The sequence below is a fragment of the Oncorhynchus gorbuscha genome, linkage group LG13, assembly GCF_021184085.1.
Source record: "Oncorhynchus gorbuscha isolate QuinsamMale2020 ecotype Even-year linkage group LG13, OgorEven_v1.0, whole genome shotgun sequence".
Taxonomy (NCBI): Eukaryota; Metazoa; Chordata; class Actinopteri; order Salmoniformes; family Salmonidae; genus Oncorhynchus; species Oncorhynchus gorbuscha.
The window spans coordinates 42,844,484-42,860,131 of NC_060185.1; the positions used below are offsets into that span (position 1 = coordinate 42,844,484).

The 15,648-nt window shown below is 46.3% G+C and overlaps 1 protein-coding gene across 1 annotated transcript in view; it reads left to right on the top strand.

The window, feature by feature from the left end:
* LOC123992933 (zinc finger protein neuro-d4-like) overlaps positions 1–15,648 on the top strand; it is a 92,297-nt gene that overhangs the window by 72,998 nt on the left and 3,651 nt on the right. The window contains exons 9-11 of the mRNA XM_046294581.1: positions 13,876–13,995; positions 14,173–14,285; positions 15,281–15,362. Coding sequence (XP_046150537.1) covers positions 13,876–13,995; positions 14,173–14,285; positions 15,281–15,362 — 315 coding nt within the window. The remainder of the gene's footprint in view (positions 1–13,875; positions 13,996–14,172; positions 14,286–15,280; positions 15,363–15,648) is intronic.

Consider the following 15,648-nt stretch of genomic DNA (forward strand, 5'->3'; position numbering starts at 1 on the left):
TGTGTGTGTGTGTGTGTGTGTGTGTGTGTGTGTGTGTGTGAATATATACAGTGGGGCAAAAAAGTATTTAGTAAGCCACCAATTGTGCAAGTTCTCCCACTTAAAAAGATGAGAGAGGCCTGTAATTCTCATCATAGGTGCACTTCAACTATGACAGACAAAATGAGAGAGAAAAAAATCCAGAAAATCACATTGTAGGATTTTTAATGAATTTATTTGCAAATTGTTGTGGAAAATAAGTATTTGGCTAAATACTTTGACTAAATACTTTTTTGCCCCAATGTATGTGTGTATATGCATACGTGTGTATGTGTATATATACAAATACGTGTGTATGTACTGTTTATGTATGTGTATCTGCTACAGACAGAGGCAGCCTCTTATGCTGCCACAGAGGCTGACATAGTGTGCAGGTCAGTGTGATTACACTGCAGCCATAGATCAAGTTTTATTATGCACCAAAATCTCCACCGTCCTCTCGCTTTGCAATGTCATTCTGTTTCAGACCCACAATGCACTGGGAATTACGCAACCTGCTGACTGGACAGGGAAGAGAAACGAGCATGTTATTGCATTGCGTCTTGCTGGTGTGTGCGCGTGCGTATATACGTGTGTGTGTGTGTGTGTGTGCGCGTGCGTATATGCGTGTGTGTGTGTGTGTGCGTGTGCGTTTAAAAGAGAGATAAAGAGGGGGAGATAGAGAATTGAAGAAGGAGGTGGGGACAGATGGTGTAGGTATTTGTGTGACAATAGACGGATTGCAGAAGAAAAATCAAATTTCCTCTGTGAAAGAGAGAAGCACAGCCAGGGTGAGAGGAGAAAGGTTCCTCATGAGATTTCTCATCTGTGACTGACACTTTTCGTCTGACTGACTCACAGTCACTCTCCCTGCATAATACTGACTCACAGTCACTCTCCCTGCATAATACTGACTCACAGTCACTTTCCCTGCATAATACTGACTCACAGTCACTCTCCCTGCATAATACTGACTCACAGTCACTTTCCCTGCATAATACTGACTCACAGTCACTCTCCCTGCATAATACTGACTCACAGTCACTCTCCCTGCATAATACTGACTCACAGTCACTCTCCCTGCATAATACTGACTCACAGTCACTCTCCCTGCATAATACTGACTCACAGTCACTCTCCCTGCATAATACTGACTCACAGTCACTCTCCCTGCATAATACTGACTCACAGTCACTCTCCCTGCATAATACTGACTCACAGTCACTCTCCCTGCATAATACTGACTCACAGTCACTCTCCCTGCATAATACTGACTCACAGTCACTCTCCCTGCATAATACTGACTCACAGTCACTCTCCCTGCATAATACTGACTCACAGTCACTCTCCCTGCATAATACTGACTCACAGTCACTCCCTCCTGACTCACAGTCATAATAATACTGACTCACAGTCACTCTCCCTGCATAATACTGACTCACAGTCACTCTCCCTGCATAATACTGACTCACAGTCACTTTCCCTGCATAATACTGACTCACAGTCACTCTCCCTGCATAATACTGACTCACAGTCACTCTCCCTGCATAATACTGACTCACAGTCACTCTCCCTGCATAATACTGACTCACAGTCACTCTCCCTGCATAATACTGACTCACAGTCACTCTCCCTGCATAATACTGACTCACAGTCACTCTCCCTGCATAATACTGACTCACAGTCACTCTCCCTGCATAATACTGACTCACAGTCACTCTCCCTGCATAATACTGACTCACAGTCACTCTCCCTGCATAATACTGACTCACAGTCACTCTCCCTGCATAATACTGACTCACAGTCACTCTCCCTGCATAATACTGACTCACAGTCACTCTCCCTGCATAATACTGACTCACAGTCACTCTCCCTGCATAATACTGACTCACAGTCACTCTCCCTGCATAATACTGACTCACAGTCACTCTCCCTGCATAATACTGACTCACACACTCTCCCTGACTGACTCAGTCACTCTCCCTGCATAATACTGACTCACAGTCACTCTCCCTGAATAATACTGACTCACAGTCACTCTCCCTGCATAATACTGACTCACAGTCACTCTCCCTGCATAATACTGACTCACAGTCACTCTCCCTGAATAATACTGACTCACAGTCACTCTCCCTGAATAATACTGACTCACAGTCACTCTCCCTGCATAATACTGACTCACAGTCACTCTCCCTGCATAATACTGACTCACAGTCACTCTCCCTGCATAATACTGACTCACAGTCACTCTCCCTGCATAATACTGACTCACAGTCACTCTCCCTGCATAATACTGACTCACAGTCACTCTCCCTGCATAATACTGACTCACAGTCACTCTCCCTGCATAATACTGACTCACAGTCACTCTCCCTGCTGACTAAGTCACTCTCCCTGACTGACTCACAGTCACTCTCCCTGAATAATACTGACTCACAGTCACTCTCCCTGAATAATACTGACTCACAGTCACTCTCCCTGCTGACTCACAGTCAATAATACTGACTCACAGTCACTCTCCCTGAATAATACTGACTCACAGTCACTCTCCCTGAATAATACTGACTCACAGTCACTCTCCTGAATAATACTGACTCACAGTCACTCTCCCTGAATAATACTGACTCACAGTCACTGACTCACAGACTCACAGTCACTCTCCCTGAATAATACTGACTCACAGTCACTCTCCCTGCATAATACTGACTCATAATACTGACTCACAGTCACTCTCCCTGCATAATACTGACTCACAGTCACTCTCCCTGCATAATACTGACTCACAGTCACTCTCCCTGCATAATACTGACTCACAGTCACTCTCCCTGCATAATACTGACTCACAGTCACTCTCCCTGCATAATACTGACTCACAGTCACTCTCCCTGCATAATACTGACTCACTGTCACTCTCCCTGCATAATACTGACTCACAGTCACTCTCCCTGCATAATACTGACTCACAGTCACTCTCCCTGCATAATACTGACTCACAGTCACTCTCCCTGCATAATACTGACTCACAGTCACTCTCCCTGCATAATACTGACTCACAGTCACTTCCCTGCATAATACTGACTCACAGTCACTTCCCTGCATAATACTGACTCACAGTCACTGACTCCAGTCACTCTCCTGCATAATACTGACTCACAGTCACTCTCCCTGCATAATACTGACTCACAGTCACTCTCCCTGCATAATACTGACTCACAGTCACTAATACTCCCAGCATAATACTGACTCACAGTCACTCTCCCTGCATAATACTGACTCACAGTCACTCTCCCTGCATAATACTGACTCACAGTCACTCTCCCTGACTCACAGTCACTCTCCCTGCATAATACTGACTCACAGTCACTCTCCCTGCATAATACTGACTCACAGTCACTCTCCCTGCATAATACTGACTCACAGTCACTCTCCCTGCATAATACTGACTCACAGTCACTCTCCCTGCATAATACTGACTCACAGTCACTCTCCCTGCATAATACTGACTCACAGTCACTCTCCCTGCATAATACTGACTCACAGTCACTCTCCTGCATAATACTGACTCACAGTCACTCTCCCTGCATAATACTGACTCACAGTCACTCTCCCTGCATAATACCTCTCCCTGCATAATGCATAATACTGACTCACAGTCACTCTCCCTGCATAATACTGACTCACAGTCACTCTCCCTGCATAATACTGACTCACAGTCACTCTCCCTGCATAATACTGACTCACAGTCACTCTCCCTGCATAATACTGACTCACAGTCACTCTCCCTGCATAATACTGACTCACAGTCACTCTCCCTGCATAATACTGACTCACAGTCACTCTCCCTGCATAATACTGACTCACAGTCACTCTCCCTGTCTGACTCACAGTCACTCTCCCTGCATAATACTGACTCACAGTCACTCTCCCTGCATAATACTGACTCACAGTCACTCTCCTGCATAATACTGACTCACAGTCACTCTCCCTGCATAATACTGACTCACAGTCACTCTCCCTGCATAATACTGACTCACAGTCACTCTCCCTGCATAATACTGACTCACAGTCACTCTCCCTGCATAATACTGACTCACAGTCACTCTCCCTGCATAATACTGACTCACAGTCACTCTCCCTGATAATACTGACTCACAGTCACTCTCCCTGCATAATACTGACTCACAGTCACTCTCCCTGCATAATACTGACTCACAGTCACTCTCCCTGCATAATACTGACTCACAGTCACTCTCCTGCATAATACTGACTCACAGTCACTCTCCCTGCATAATACTGACTCACAGTCACTCTCCCTGCATAATACTGACTCACAGTCACTCTCCCTGCATAATACTGACTCACAGTCACTCTCCCTGCATAATACTGACTCACAGTCACTCTCCCTGCATAATACTGACTCACAGTCACTCTCCCTGCATAATACTGACTCACAGTCACTCTCCCTGCATAATACTGACTCACAGTCACTCTCCCTGCATAATACTGACTCACAGTCACTCTCCCTGCATAATACTGACTCACAGTCTGACTCACAGTCACTTTCCCTGCATAATACTGACTCACAGTCACTCACTCCCTGCATAATACTGACTCACAGTCACTCTCCCTGCATAATACTGACTCACAGTCACTCTCCCTGCATAATACTGACTCACACTGACTCACAGTCACTCTCCCTGCATAATACTGACTGACTCACAGTCACTCTCCCTGCATAATACTGACTCACAGTCACTCTCCCTGCATAATACTGACTCACAGTCACTCTCCTGCATAATACTGACTGTCATAATACTGACTCACAGTCACTCTCCCTGCATAATACTGACTCACAGTCACTCTCCCTGCATAATACTGACTCACAGTCACTCTCCCTGCATAATACTGACTCACAGTCACTCTCCCTGCATAATACTGACTCACAGTCACTCTCCCTCCTGACTCACAGTCACTATAATACTGACTCACAGTCACTCTCCCTGCATAATACTGACTCACAGTCACTCTCCCTGCATAATACTGACTCACAGTCACTCTCCCTGCATAATACTGACTCACAGTCACTCTCCTGCATAATACTGACTCACAGTCACTCTCCCTGCATAATACTGACTCACAGTCACTCTCCCTGCATAATACTGACTCACAGTCACTCTCCCTGCATAATACTGACTCACAGTCACTCTCCTGCATAATACTGACTCACAGTCACTCTCCCTGCATAATACTGACTCACAGTCACTCTCCCATAATAATACTCACTCACAGTCACTCTCCCTGCATAATACTGACTACTGATCACAGTCACTCTCCCTGCATAATACTGACTCACAGTCACTCTCCCTGCATAATACTGACTCACAGTCACTCTCCCTGCATAATACTGACTCACAGTCACAGTCACTCCCTGCATAATACTGACTCACAGTCACTCTCCCTGCATAATACTGACTCACAGTCACTCTCCCTGCATAATACTGACTCACAGTCACTCTCCCTGATAATACTGACTCACAGTCACTCTCCCTGCATAATACTGACTCACAGTCACTGACTCACAGTCACTCTCCCTGCATAATACTGACTCACAGTCACTTTCCCTGCATAATACTGACTCACAGTCACTCTCCCTGCATAATACTGACTCACAGTCACTCTCCCTGCATAATACTGACTCACAGTCACTCTCCCTGCATAATACTGACTCACAGTCACTCTCCCTGCATAATACTGACTCACAGTCACTCTCCCTGCATAATACTGACTCACAGTCACTCTCCCTGCATAATACTGACTCACAGTCACTCTCCCTGCATAATACTGACTCACAGTCACTCTCCCTGCATAATACTGACTCACAGTCACTCTCCCTGCATAATACTGACTCACAGTCACTCTCCCTGCATAATACTGACTCACAGTCACTCTCCTGCATAATACTGACTCACAGTCACTCTCCCTGACTCACATCACTCTCCCTGAATAATACTGACTCACAGTCACTCTCCCTGCATAATACTGACTCACAGTCACTCTCCCTGCATAATACTGACTCACAGTCACTCTCCCTGCATAATACTGACTCACAGTCACTCTCCCTGCATAATACTGACTCACAGTCACTCTCCCTGCATAATACTGACTCACAGTCACTGACTCACAGTCACTCCCCTGCATAATACTGACTCACACAGTCTCCCTGCATAATACTGACTCACAGTCACTCTCCCTGCATAATACTGACTCACAGTCACTCTCCCTGCATACTGACTCACAGTCACTCTCCCTGCATAATACTGACTCACAGTCACTCTCCCTGCATAATACTGACTCACAGTCACTCTCCCTGCATAATACTGACTCACAGTCACTCTCCCTGCATAATACTGACTCACAGTCACTCTCCCTGCATAATACTGACTCACAGTCACTCTCCCATGACTCACATCACTGACTCACAGTCACTCTCCCTGCATAATACTGACTCACAGTCACTCTCCCTGCATAATACTGACTCACAGTCACTCTCCCTGCATAATACTGACTCACAGTCACTCTCCCTGCATAATACTGACTCACAGTCACTCTCCCTGCATAATACTGACTCACAGTCACTCTCCCTGCATAATACTGACTCACAGTCACTCTCCCTGCATAATACTGACTCACAGTCACTCTCCCTGCATAATACTGACTCACAGTCACTGACATAACAGTCACTCTCCCTGCATAATACTGACTCACAGTCACTCTCCCTGACTCACTGACTCACAGTCACTCTCCCTGCATAATACTGACTCACAGTCACTCTCCCTGCATAATACTGACTCACAGTCACTCTCCCTGCATAATACTGACTCACAGTCACTCTCCCTGCATAATACTGACTCACAGTCACTCTCCCTGCATAATACTGACTCACAGTCACTCTCCCTGCATAATACTGACTCACAGTCACTCTCCCTGCATAATACTGACTCACAGTCACTCTCCTGCATAATACTGACTCACAGTCACTCTCCCTGCATATCACAGTCACTCTCCCTGCATAATACTGACTCACAGTCACTCTCCCTGCAGTCACTCTCCCTGCATAATACTGACTCACAGTCACTCTCCCTGCATAATACTGACTCACAGTCACTCTCCCTGCATAATACTGACTCACAGTCACTCTCCCTGCATAATACTGACTCACAGTCACTCTCCCTGCATAATACTGACTCACAGTCACTCTCCCTGCATAATACTGACTCACAGTCACTTTCCCTGCATAATACTGACTCACAGTCACTCTCCCTGCATAATACTGACTCACAGTCACTCTCCCTGCATAATACTGACTCACAGTCACTCTCCCTGAATAATACTGACTCACAGTCACTTTCCCTGCATAATACTGACTCACAGTCACTCTCCCTGCATAATACTGACTCACAGTCACTCTCCCTGCATAATACTGACTCACAGTCACTCTCCCTGCATAATACTGACTCACAGTCACTCTCCCTGCATAATACTGACTCACAGTCACTCTCCCTGCATAATACTGACTCACAGTCACTCTCCCTGCATAATACTGACTCACAGTCACTCTCCCTGCATAATACTCTCCCTGCATAATACTGACTCACAGTCACTCTCCCTGCATAATACTGACTCACAGTCACTCTCCCTGCATAATACTGACTCACAGTCACTCTCCCTGCATAATACTGACTCACAGTCTCTCCCTGCATAATACTGACTCACAGTCACTCTCCCTGCATAATACTGACTCACAGTCACTCTCCCTGCATAATACTGACTCACAGTCACTCTCCTGCATAATACTGACTCACAGTCACTCTCCCTGCATAATACTGACTCACAGTCACTCTCCCTGCATAATACTGACTCACAGTCACTCTCCCTGCATAATACTGACTCACAGTCACTCTCCTGCATAATGACTCACAGTCAATACTGACTCACAGTCACTCTCCCTGCATAATACTGACTCACAGTCACTGATAATACTGACTCACAGTCACTCTCCCTGCATAATACTGACTCACAGTCACTCTCCCTGCATAATACTGACTCACAGTCACTCTCCCTGCATAATACTGACTCACAGTCACTCTCCCTGCATAATACTGACTCACAGTCACTCTCCCTGCATAATACTGACTCACAGTCACTCTCCCTGCATAATACTGACTCACAGTCACTCTCCCTGCATAATACTGACTCACAGTCACTCTCCCTGCATATACTGACTCACAGTCACTCTCCCTGTGTGCATAATACTGACTCACAGTCACTCTCCCTGCATAATACTGACTCACAGTCACTCTCCCTGCATAATACTGACTCACAGTCACTCTCCCTGCATAATACTGAATCCATTGTCTGTGTGTGTGTGTGTGTGTGTGTGTGTGTGTGTGTGTGTGTGTGTGTGTGTGTGTGTGTGTGTGTGTGTGTGTGTGTGTGTGTGTGTGTGTGTGTGTGTGTGTGTGTGTGTGTGTGTGTGTGTGTGTGTGTGTGTGTGTGTTAGCGCCACGGTTATGGATGAAGATCGTCATGAAAATAAAATAACCGTCATAACATTTTTTGGGGGGAGGGTGTAACGAACAGCTGACTGAAGACTGGACGGCCAGGCATTCTTGCGGTTTTCTGTTTCTGCCGTAACATGGACTACAACGTGAAGTAACTTTGTTGCTCCTTGCTGAAATAAGCAACGTGTTGTAGCAAACAAGTCTTCCGTTGCCTAGGCAATACCTTCCTCCCCCATCATTAAATTCATGAAAACGTGGTCATTCAAGCTTATGGCATCATACCCAAGAAGACTCAAGGCTTTAATCACTTCCAAAGGTGCTTCAACAAAGTACTGAGTAAAGGGTCTGAATTTTATGTGAATGTGATATTTCAGGGTTTTCTTTTTTATATAAATTTGCAAACGTTTAAAAAAAAAACAGTTTTTGCTTTGTCATTATGGTGTGTAGATTGATGAAAAAACAAACAATTTAATCCATTTTAGAATAAGGCTGTAGCGTAACAAAATGTGGAAAAAGAGAAGGGGTCTGAATACCTCCAGAATGCACCGTAGAATTATATTCTTATTCGTGGATTCATTCACTTTTACCTGATGCCTTTCATGAAGGTTCTCGGTTGATTTTACATTCTTTTTTTGAACCTTTATTGATGAATACAAATATATCTTAAAATTACCCTGTTTTTCAGGAATTTGATGATATATAAGCCCAATCAAAAACAGGGACTTTGCACCAGTAAGTAGGTGGGACATTCATAGGGTATAGCAGAGGAGAGGAGAAAATGTGTGAGAAAACAATAACTGTCATGTGAAATGTCACCCAGAATTCCATGACCGTCACAGCGGTGTGTGTGTGCATTGGATGAAAGCTGATACTGAAGGCTGGATTGGGGGCAGAGGGACTCTCATTCGTCACGCTGAAGAGAGAGGGTTGGGGTTGGGAGTGGAACGAGCCTTTAAAAGTTATGATGCAAAGATCTGCTGGCTATAAATCTGTGTGTGTGTGTGTGTGTGTGTGTGTGTGTGTGTGTGTGTGTGTGTGTGTGTGTGTGTGTGTGTGTGTGTGTGTGTGTGTGTGTGTGTGTGTGTGTGTGTGTGTGTGTGTGTGTGTGTGTGTGTGTGTGTGTGTGTGTGTGTGTGTGTGGTGGGCGGGCGGGCGGCGGGCGTTTGTCTCAGTGTGTACTTGCACATGTTCCGGTGTGTGCTTGTGCGCGTGTTTGCGCATGTGTGCGTCTATTGTCTGTGAGTGTATGTATACATTATATTAGCGTGTATTTGTATCTGTGTGTGTGTATACATTATATCAGTGTGTATCTGTATGTGTGTGTGTCTAGATGTGGCGCTCCGCTCATTAAGCAGCCTGGCGACAGGAGTGCAGAGTGTGTGTTTTCACACTGATGCTCTGACACAGCAGCAGCCACTTCTTCACTTCCCTCTCCTCTTTGTGTTCTGCTCTTCCTCTCTCCTCTTCCTCTCTCCTCTTCTGTTCCATTTGCTCCCCTGCCTTGCTGCAATGTGTTTTGTGTTGTGGGGACGGCAGTGTGTTGGTGTGTAGGTGAGGCTAGGAGCTGATCTGTGTCTCTGTTGGTCTGGTTTGTTCACGGTGACATAATAGACAGCATCATCACTGGTTAACACTAGACTAGTAGGATTGCTTTAGTGAAACCCTGTTTTGTTGTCAGGTGCAAAACCACACTAACTAAGCTAAGCTATCTAATTGTTGGCCCGGTGTATGAGTTTAAGCTCAGTGTACTGCATGCTTGGACCTGTGTGAATAGGTTTGTGCTCAGAAAACAGAGTGAAGAGACCTGGGTGAGAGAGCAGAAGGAGGAATGAAAGTGTGGCGGATAGTGAGAAGCATAGAGAATGTGAGACCAGGCAACAGGTGCTTGTGGTTATTCCGGCGGAAGTGTTAATTCGATAAGGCTGTGGCCACTTTATCGACCAGCCAGTGCGGTATGGCTCTTAGGCCAGGGATTGTGCTGGAATGAGATTGTGGAAACTCCAGGAGCAGGCTGTATTGAGAATGAGGGAGTGAGAAAGGGAGAGTGAGTTGGAGAGAAAAAGGAGAGCGCGGAGAGAGAGAGAGATTGGAAAAGAGAAAGAGAGAGGGGGATGGAGATAGGCGGAGGGGAGAGGAAGAGAGGTAGAGAGGATTATACTGAGAGAGCGAGAGAGAGAGGTAGACGAAGAGAGGGGAGAGAGTTAGGGGGAGAGAAAGCGAGAGAAGGGAATGGAAGGGAGTGGGGAGATATGAGGGGGGTATTTGAGGATTCATCTCTCTCCCCTAATTCCCAGTGGGTCCCCGAGACACACTTAAAAGCTGTGAAGTGTGCTGTTCTGCCTGTATTCTCCCAGTAATTGGCGGGGTGTTACAGGAAAGGTGGAGCTGGAGTTGAGATGGAGGGAGGGAGGAGTGTATCACCCTTGACAACCTCAGGAACGTGCTACTTGTGATCATTTTTATCTACCTCTCTCGCGCATGTTCTTTGTCTCTGTCTGCATGTCTGCCAGTTTTCTGTGTCTCTCTGTCTGGTTTGGTCTGTATGTCTCTCTGTCTGGTTTGGTCTGTATGTCTCTCTGTCTGGTTTGGTCTGTATGTCTCTATGTCTGGTTTGGTCTGTATGTCTCTCTGTCTGGTTTGGTCTGTATGTCTCTCTGTCTGGTTTGGTCTGTATGTCTCTATGTCTGGTTTGGTCTGTATGTCTCTATGTCTGGTTTGGTCTGTATGTCTCTATGTCTGGTTTGGTCTGTATGTCTCTCTGTCTGGTTTGGTCTGTATGTCTCTATGTCTGGTTTGGTCTGTATGTCTCTATGTCTGGTTTGGTCTGTATGTCTCTATGTCTGGTTTGGTCTGTATGTCTCTATGTCTGGTTTGGTCTGTATGTCTCTCTGTCTGGTTTGGTCTGTATGTCTCTCTGTCTGGTTTGGTCTGTATGTCTCTATGTCTGGTTTGGTCTGTATGTCTCTATGTCTGGTTTGGTCTGTATGTCTCTATGTCTGGTTTGGTCTGTATGTCTCTATGTCTGGTTTGGTCTGTATGTCTCTATGTCTCTCTCTGCCACTCGCTTTGCTATCTCCCTCTCCCTTCCACCTTCTCTTTCTCCTTCTCCCCCCCCTCCCCTTTTCACTCCCTATCTCTATTTTCTCTCTGTCTGTCTTAAGGATGTACCACCTCAGGTTAGCGTCTCAGTCTTTAAGCATGGCCACAGGCAATTAATCATCGATGGGCTTTCCTTTCTGAGCAGGCAGGCCAGCGGGCAGCACTCTCACACACAGATGTGTCAGGGCCTGCTGATTCACTCTCAGGGGTCCTCGCAGCCTCACAGTCCACAGAGCCCCAGAGCAACACTGTTTGTAGTATGTGCCGTTTGGCATATAGTTTTATGTAATTGTGTGTGCATATACAGCTTTGCTCCCCAGGGACTGTGGTAAAGCACAGTCAGTAGTCTGTTGAAATAAAATGTACACAAAGAAGGGCTGTGTGTTTTTTTCACAAGGCCAGAGGCTTAAAAAGAAAAAACGTTACTCAAAGTGACGTATTTCATTAATAAACCTATTTTGCCTTGTTTTTAATGCTTGTACTGTACATGCATACTATATGTACCTGTTGTATATAGTCCATACATAGCTCAGTGCCCAAGTGGCAGGTGTTGTAGACGAAGGTGGGGATAGTGGTATGCTTTCCACAGTCCCCTGAATGTACGTAAACCACTCCACTGTACATTACTGCCCCTCATTATACAATAAAGTACAGAGCTGCCTGGCTGCTGTGCTGGTACCACGGACAGCTCTTTTCTCCTCCCCCCTCTCCTCTCATCCTGATCAGAGTTTTTTTTTTCTTCCTCTGGGGTTTATTGACCAACCCTGTGGAGTAGAAAACCCAATCCCCACCCCACACTCCGCCCTGCTCCACCCCCGCCTACTCACCCCCCACCCCCACCCCCAGCCCCCTGCCACAATCCACCCTGGGCTAGATTAATAACCTCGCTGGAGAGGGCCCTGGCTCTCCAAATCACACACCAGACAGCCACTGATTACTCCACCATGCCGACTGCTGCTGAATTCTCTGTGTGTGTGTGTGTGTGTGTGTGTGTGTGTGTGTGTGTGTGTGTGTGTGTGTGTGTGTGTGTGTGTGTGTGTGTGTGTGTGTGTGTGTGTGTGTGTGTGTGTGTGTGTGTGTGTGTGTGTGTGTGTGTGTGTGTGTGTGTGTGTGTGTGTGTGTGTGTGTGTGTGTGTGTGTGCGTTTGCGCTTGTGTGTTTGTGTGTGCGTTTGCGCTTGTGTGTTTGTGTGTGCGTTTGCGTATTCGGAATGAATTCCTGTGTGTGCTTGTCTAGTCTACTGTATACTGTTGTCTGTCTTCTTCTGTCTTACATGGCACGATGGTGAGTCATTGTGATGTTCCTGTCCATTGCATCTTAATACAGGAATAAAGGACACATACAAATACACTGTCCTGGTTACGTGATCAGAGCTATTAAAGTTATTATGCAATCGACTGCAGTCAGTGAGACAGAGAGGATGCATGCAGGGGGACGTTGCTCTCCATTAATGGTTATTCTAAAATGGCTTCCCGCCGCGCACCTGCCGCTTGATGCACAGCAAGTCTGTCCCAGCCCCCCACCGTTCCTTTGACAATATTTAACAGACCCCCGGGCCTCCCAGTGGAGTTCCCTTCCCGTCTTACTCCTCCCTTCCCTGGCTGGGCACGAGCTGGCGAGTCCCCGGCTTCAGCGGGCCTGCTGCTTGCTTTACCCAAACCAACATATGGAGGAGGGTGAGTTTTATCCAGCTGGGACGCTCTGCAGTCTGGTTGGCTGGAAGTCTCTTATTCTCTGTCTCACTCTATGTTTCCTGTCTCTGCCGCTTTCACTCGTTTCTGCTTACTCTCTCTCTCACCCTGTCTCTCTCTCACCCTGTCTCTCTCTCACCCTGTCTCTCTCTCACCCTCTCTCTCTCTCTCTCTCTCTCTCTCTCTCTCTCTCTCTCTCTCTCTCTCTCTCTCTCTCTCTTTCTTTCCCTCTCCAAACCTGCGATGTTCATCCTACGTCAGTCTAGTCCTAAGCCTGTTGAGTCTTCAGCTCTACACCAGCCTCAGTAGCAGGTCATCGGTAACCACAGACCACAGCCATAGACTCTGTGCTCTAGGTCTGTGCTCAATGGAGCTTCATACAAATGCTGGATTACTCTTATATTCTAGAGCATAGAATACAAGAGTAGTATGCAGCTTTTCTGTAGGAGAGCGTTTGTTAGGGAAAGAGCTCTATCGTATGTAACCTTTCCACCTGTGTGATTGCAGCTAAGAAAGCTGCAGATGGGTCGGTCATCCCTAACGGCTACTGTGACTTCTGCCTGGGCGGCTCCAAGAAGACCGGCTGTCCCGAGGACCTCATCTCCTGTGCCGACTGTGGACGCTCAGGTACGGACAGACAGACACTCCTATGGACACCGGTTTTAGTTGGTTTTAAATGTGTCATTATGACACAGATGTTATTATGTGTGGGTGTAGTGGAAACAAGCCCAACTTGATGACGACGACAACGATGGTGACGAAGTGTAACATGAAGAGTGTGTATGTACCTCTCTGTGTCCCCAGGCCACCCGTCCTGCCTGCAGTTCACAGTCAACATGACGGCAGCCGTACGGACCTACCGCTGGCAGTGTATCGAGTGCAAGTCCTGCAGCTTGTGTGGCACCTCCGAGAATGATGTGAGCACCACACGCACACACACACACACGCCCCTTCACACTCCCAAAACATCTATACTGAAAATATATATAAATGCAACATGCAACAATTTCAAAGATTTTACTGAGTTACATTTCATATAAGGAAATCAGTCAATGTAAATAAATTCATTAGGCCCTAATCTATGGATGTCACATGACTGGGAGTACAGATCTGTATCTGCTGGTCACAGAATTTTTTTTTTTAAAGTACGTGGATCAGAAAATCACCATTTGCCTCATGCAGTGCGACACATCTCCTTTGCATAGAGTTGATCAGGCTGTTGATTGTGACCTGTGGAATGTTTCCTCATCACGGTATCTCTGTGCATTCAAATTGCCGTCAATAAAATGCAATTGTGTTCGTAGCTTATGCCTGCCCATACCATAACCCCGCCGCCACCATGGGTCACTCTGTTCACAACGTTGACACCAGCAAACCGCTCACCAACATGACGCCATGCACGTGGTCTGCGGTTGTGAGGCCGGTTGGACGTACTAACAAATTCTCCAAAATGACATTGGAGGCTTATGGTAGGGAAGTAAAACATTTCTGGCAACAGCTCTGGTGGACATTCCTGCAGTCAGTATGCCAAGTTAGTGGCCTTTTATCGTTCCCAGCACAAGGTGCACCTGTGTAATGATCCTGCTGTTTAATCAGCTTCTTGGCAAAGGTGAAATGCTCACTAACAGGGATGTAAACCAATTTGTGCACAACATTTGAGAGAAATAAGCTTTTCGTGCGTATGGAACATTTCTGGGATCTTTTATTTCTGCTCATGAAACATGGGACCAACCCACACTCGCCTGGACTCTCCTCCTCCTCAGTAAAGGTTAATAACACGCAAAAATATGGGTGCAATCTTTGCACCCAGTACAAACGCGTAGCAAATCTGGGCCTGTGTGAGTGTAGTATGTCCTATATTTGATTGATAATGTCATAACATTATTTGTGTTTGTGTGTTTCCCTGTTGCAGGATCAGTTACTATTCTGTGATGACTGTGACAGAGGCTACCATATGTACTGCCTGAGCCCCCCTATGGCGGAGCCCCCAGAGGGTAGGTACACTACAGGATATGTGGAGGATATAGGCCTAGTGTAGTCCTATAGAATACTGTATAGTATACCTAGGCTGGCATATTGTCGGTAGTTGATGACCATGCAATGGCTGGGTTCATAATGTCACTTATATAGTAGATGCATTATAAGGGGAAAGGCCATGTGCTGCATGCTTGTGTCATCCGTAAGTCAAGTTGACATGGCTAAGAGATTGCAAATCTATCACACTACCTGACCACAGTATGTGGTGATGCACTCGCAATCAGTATTCAGTTTACAGTGGTC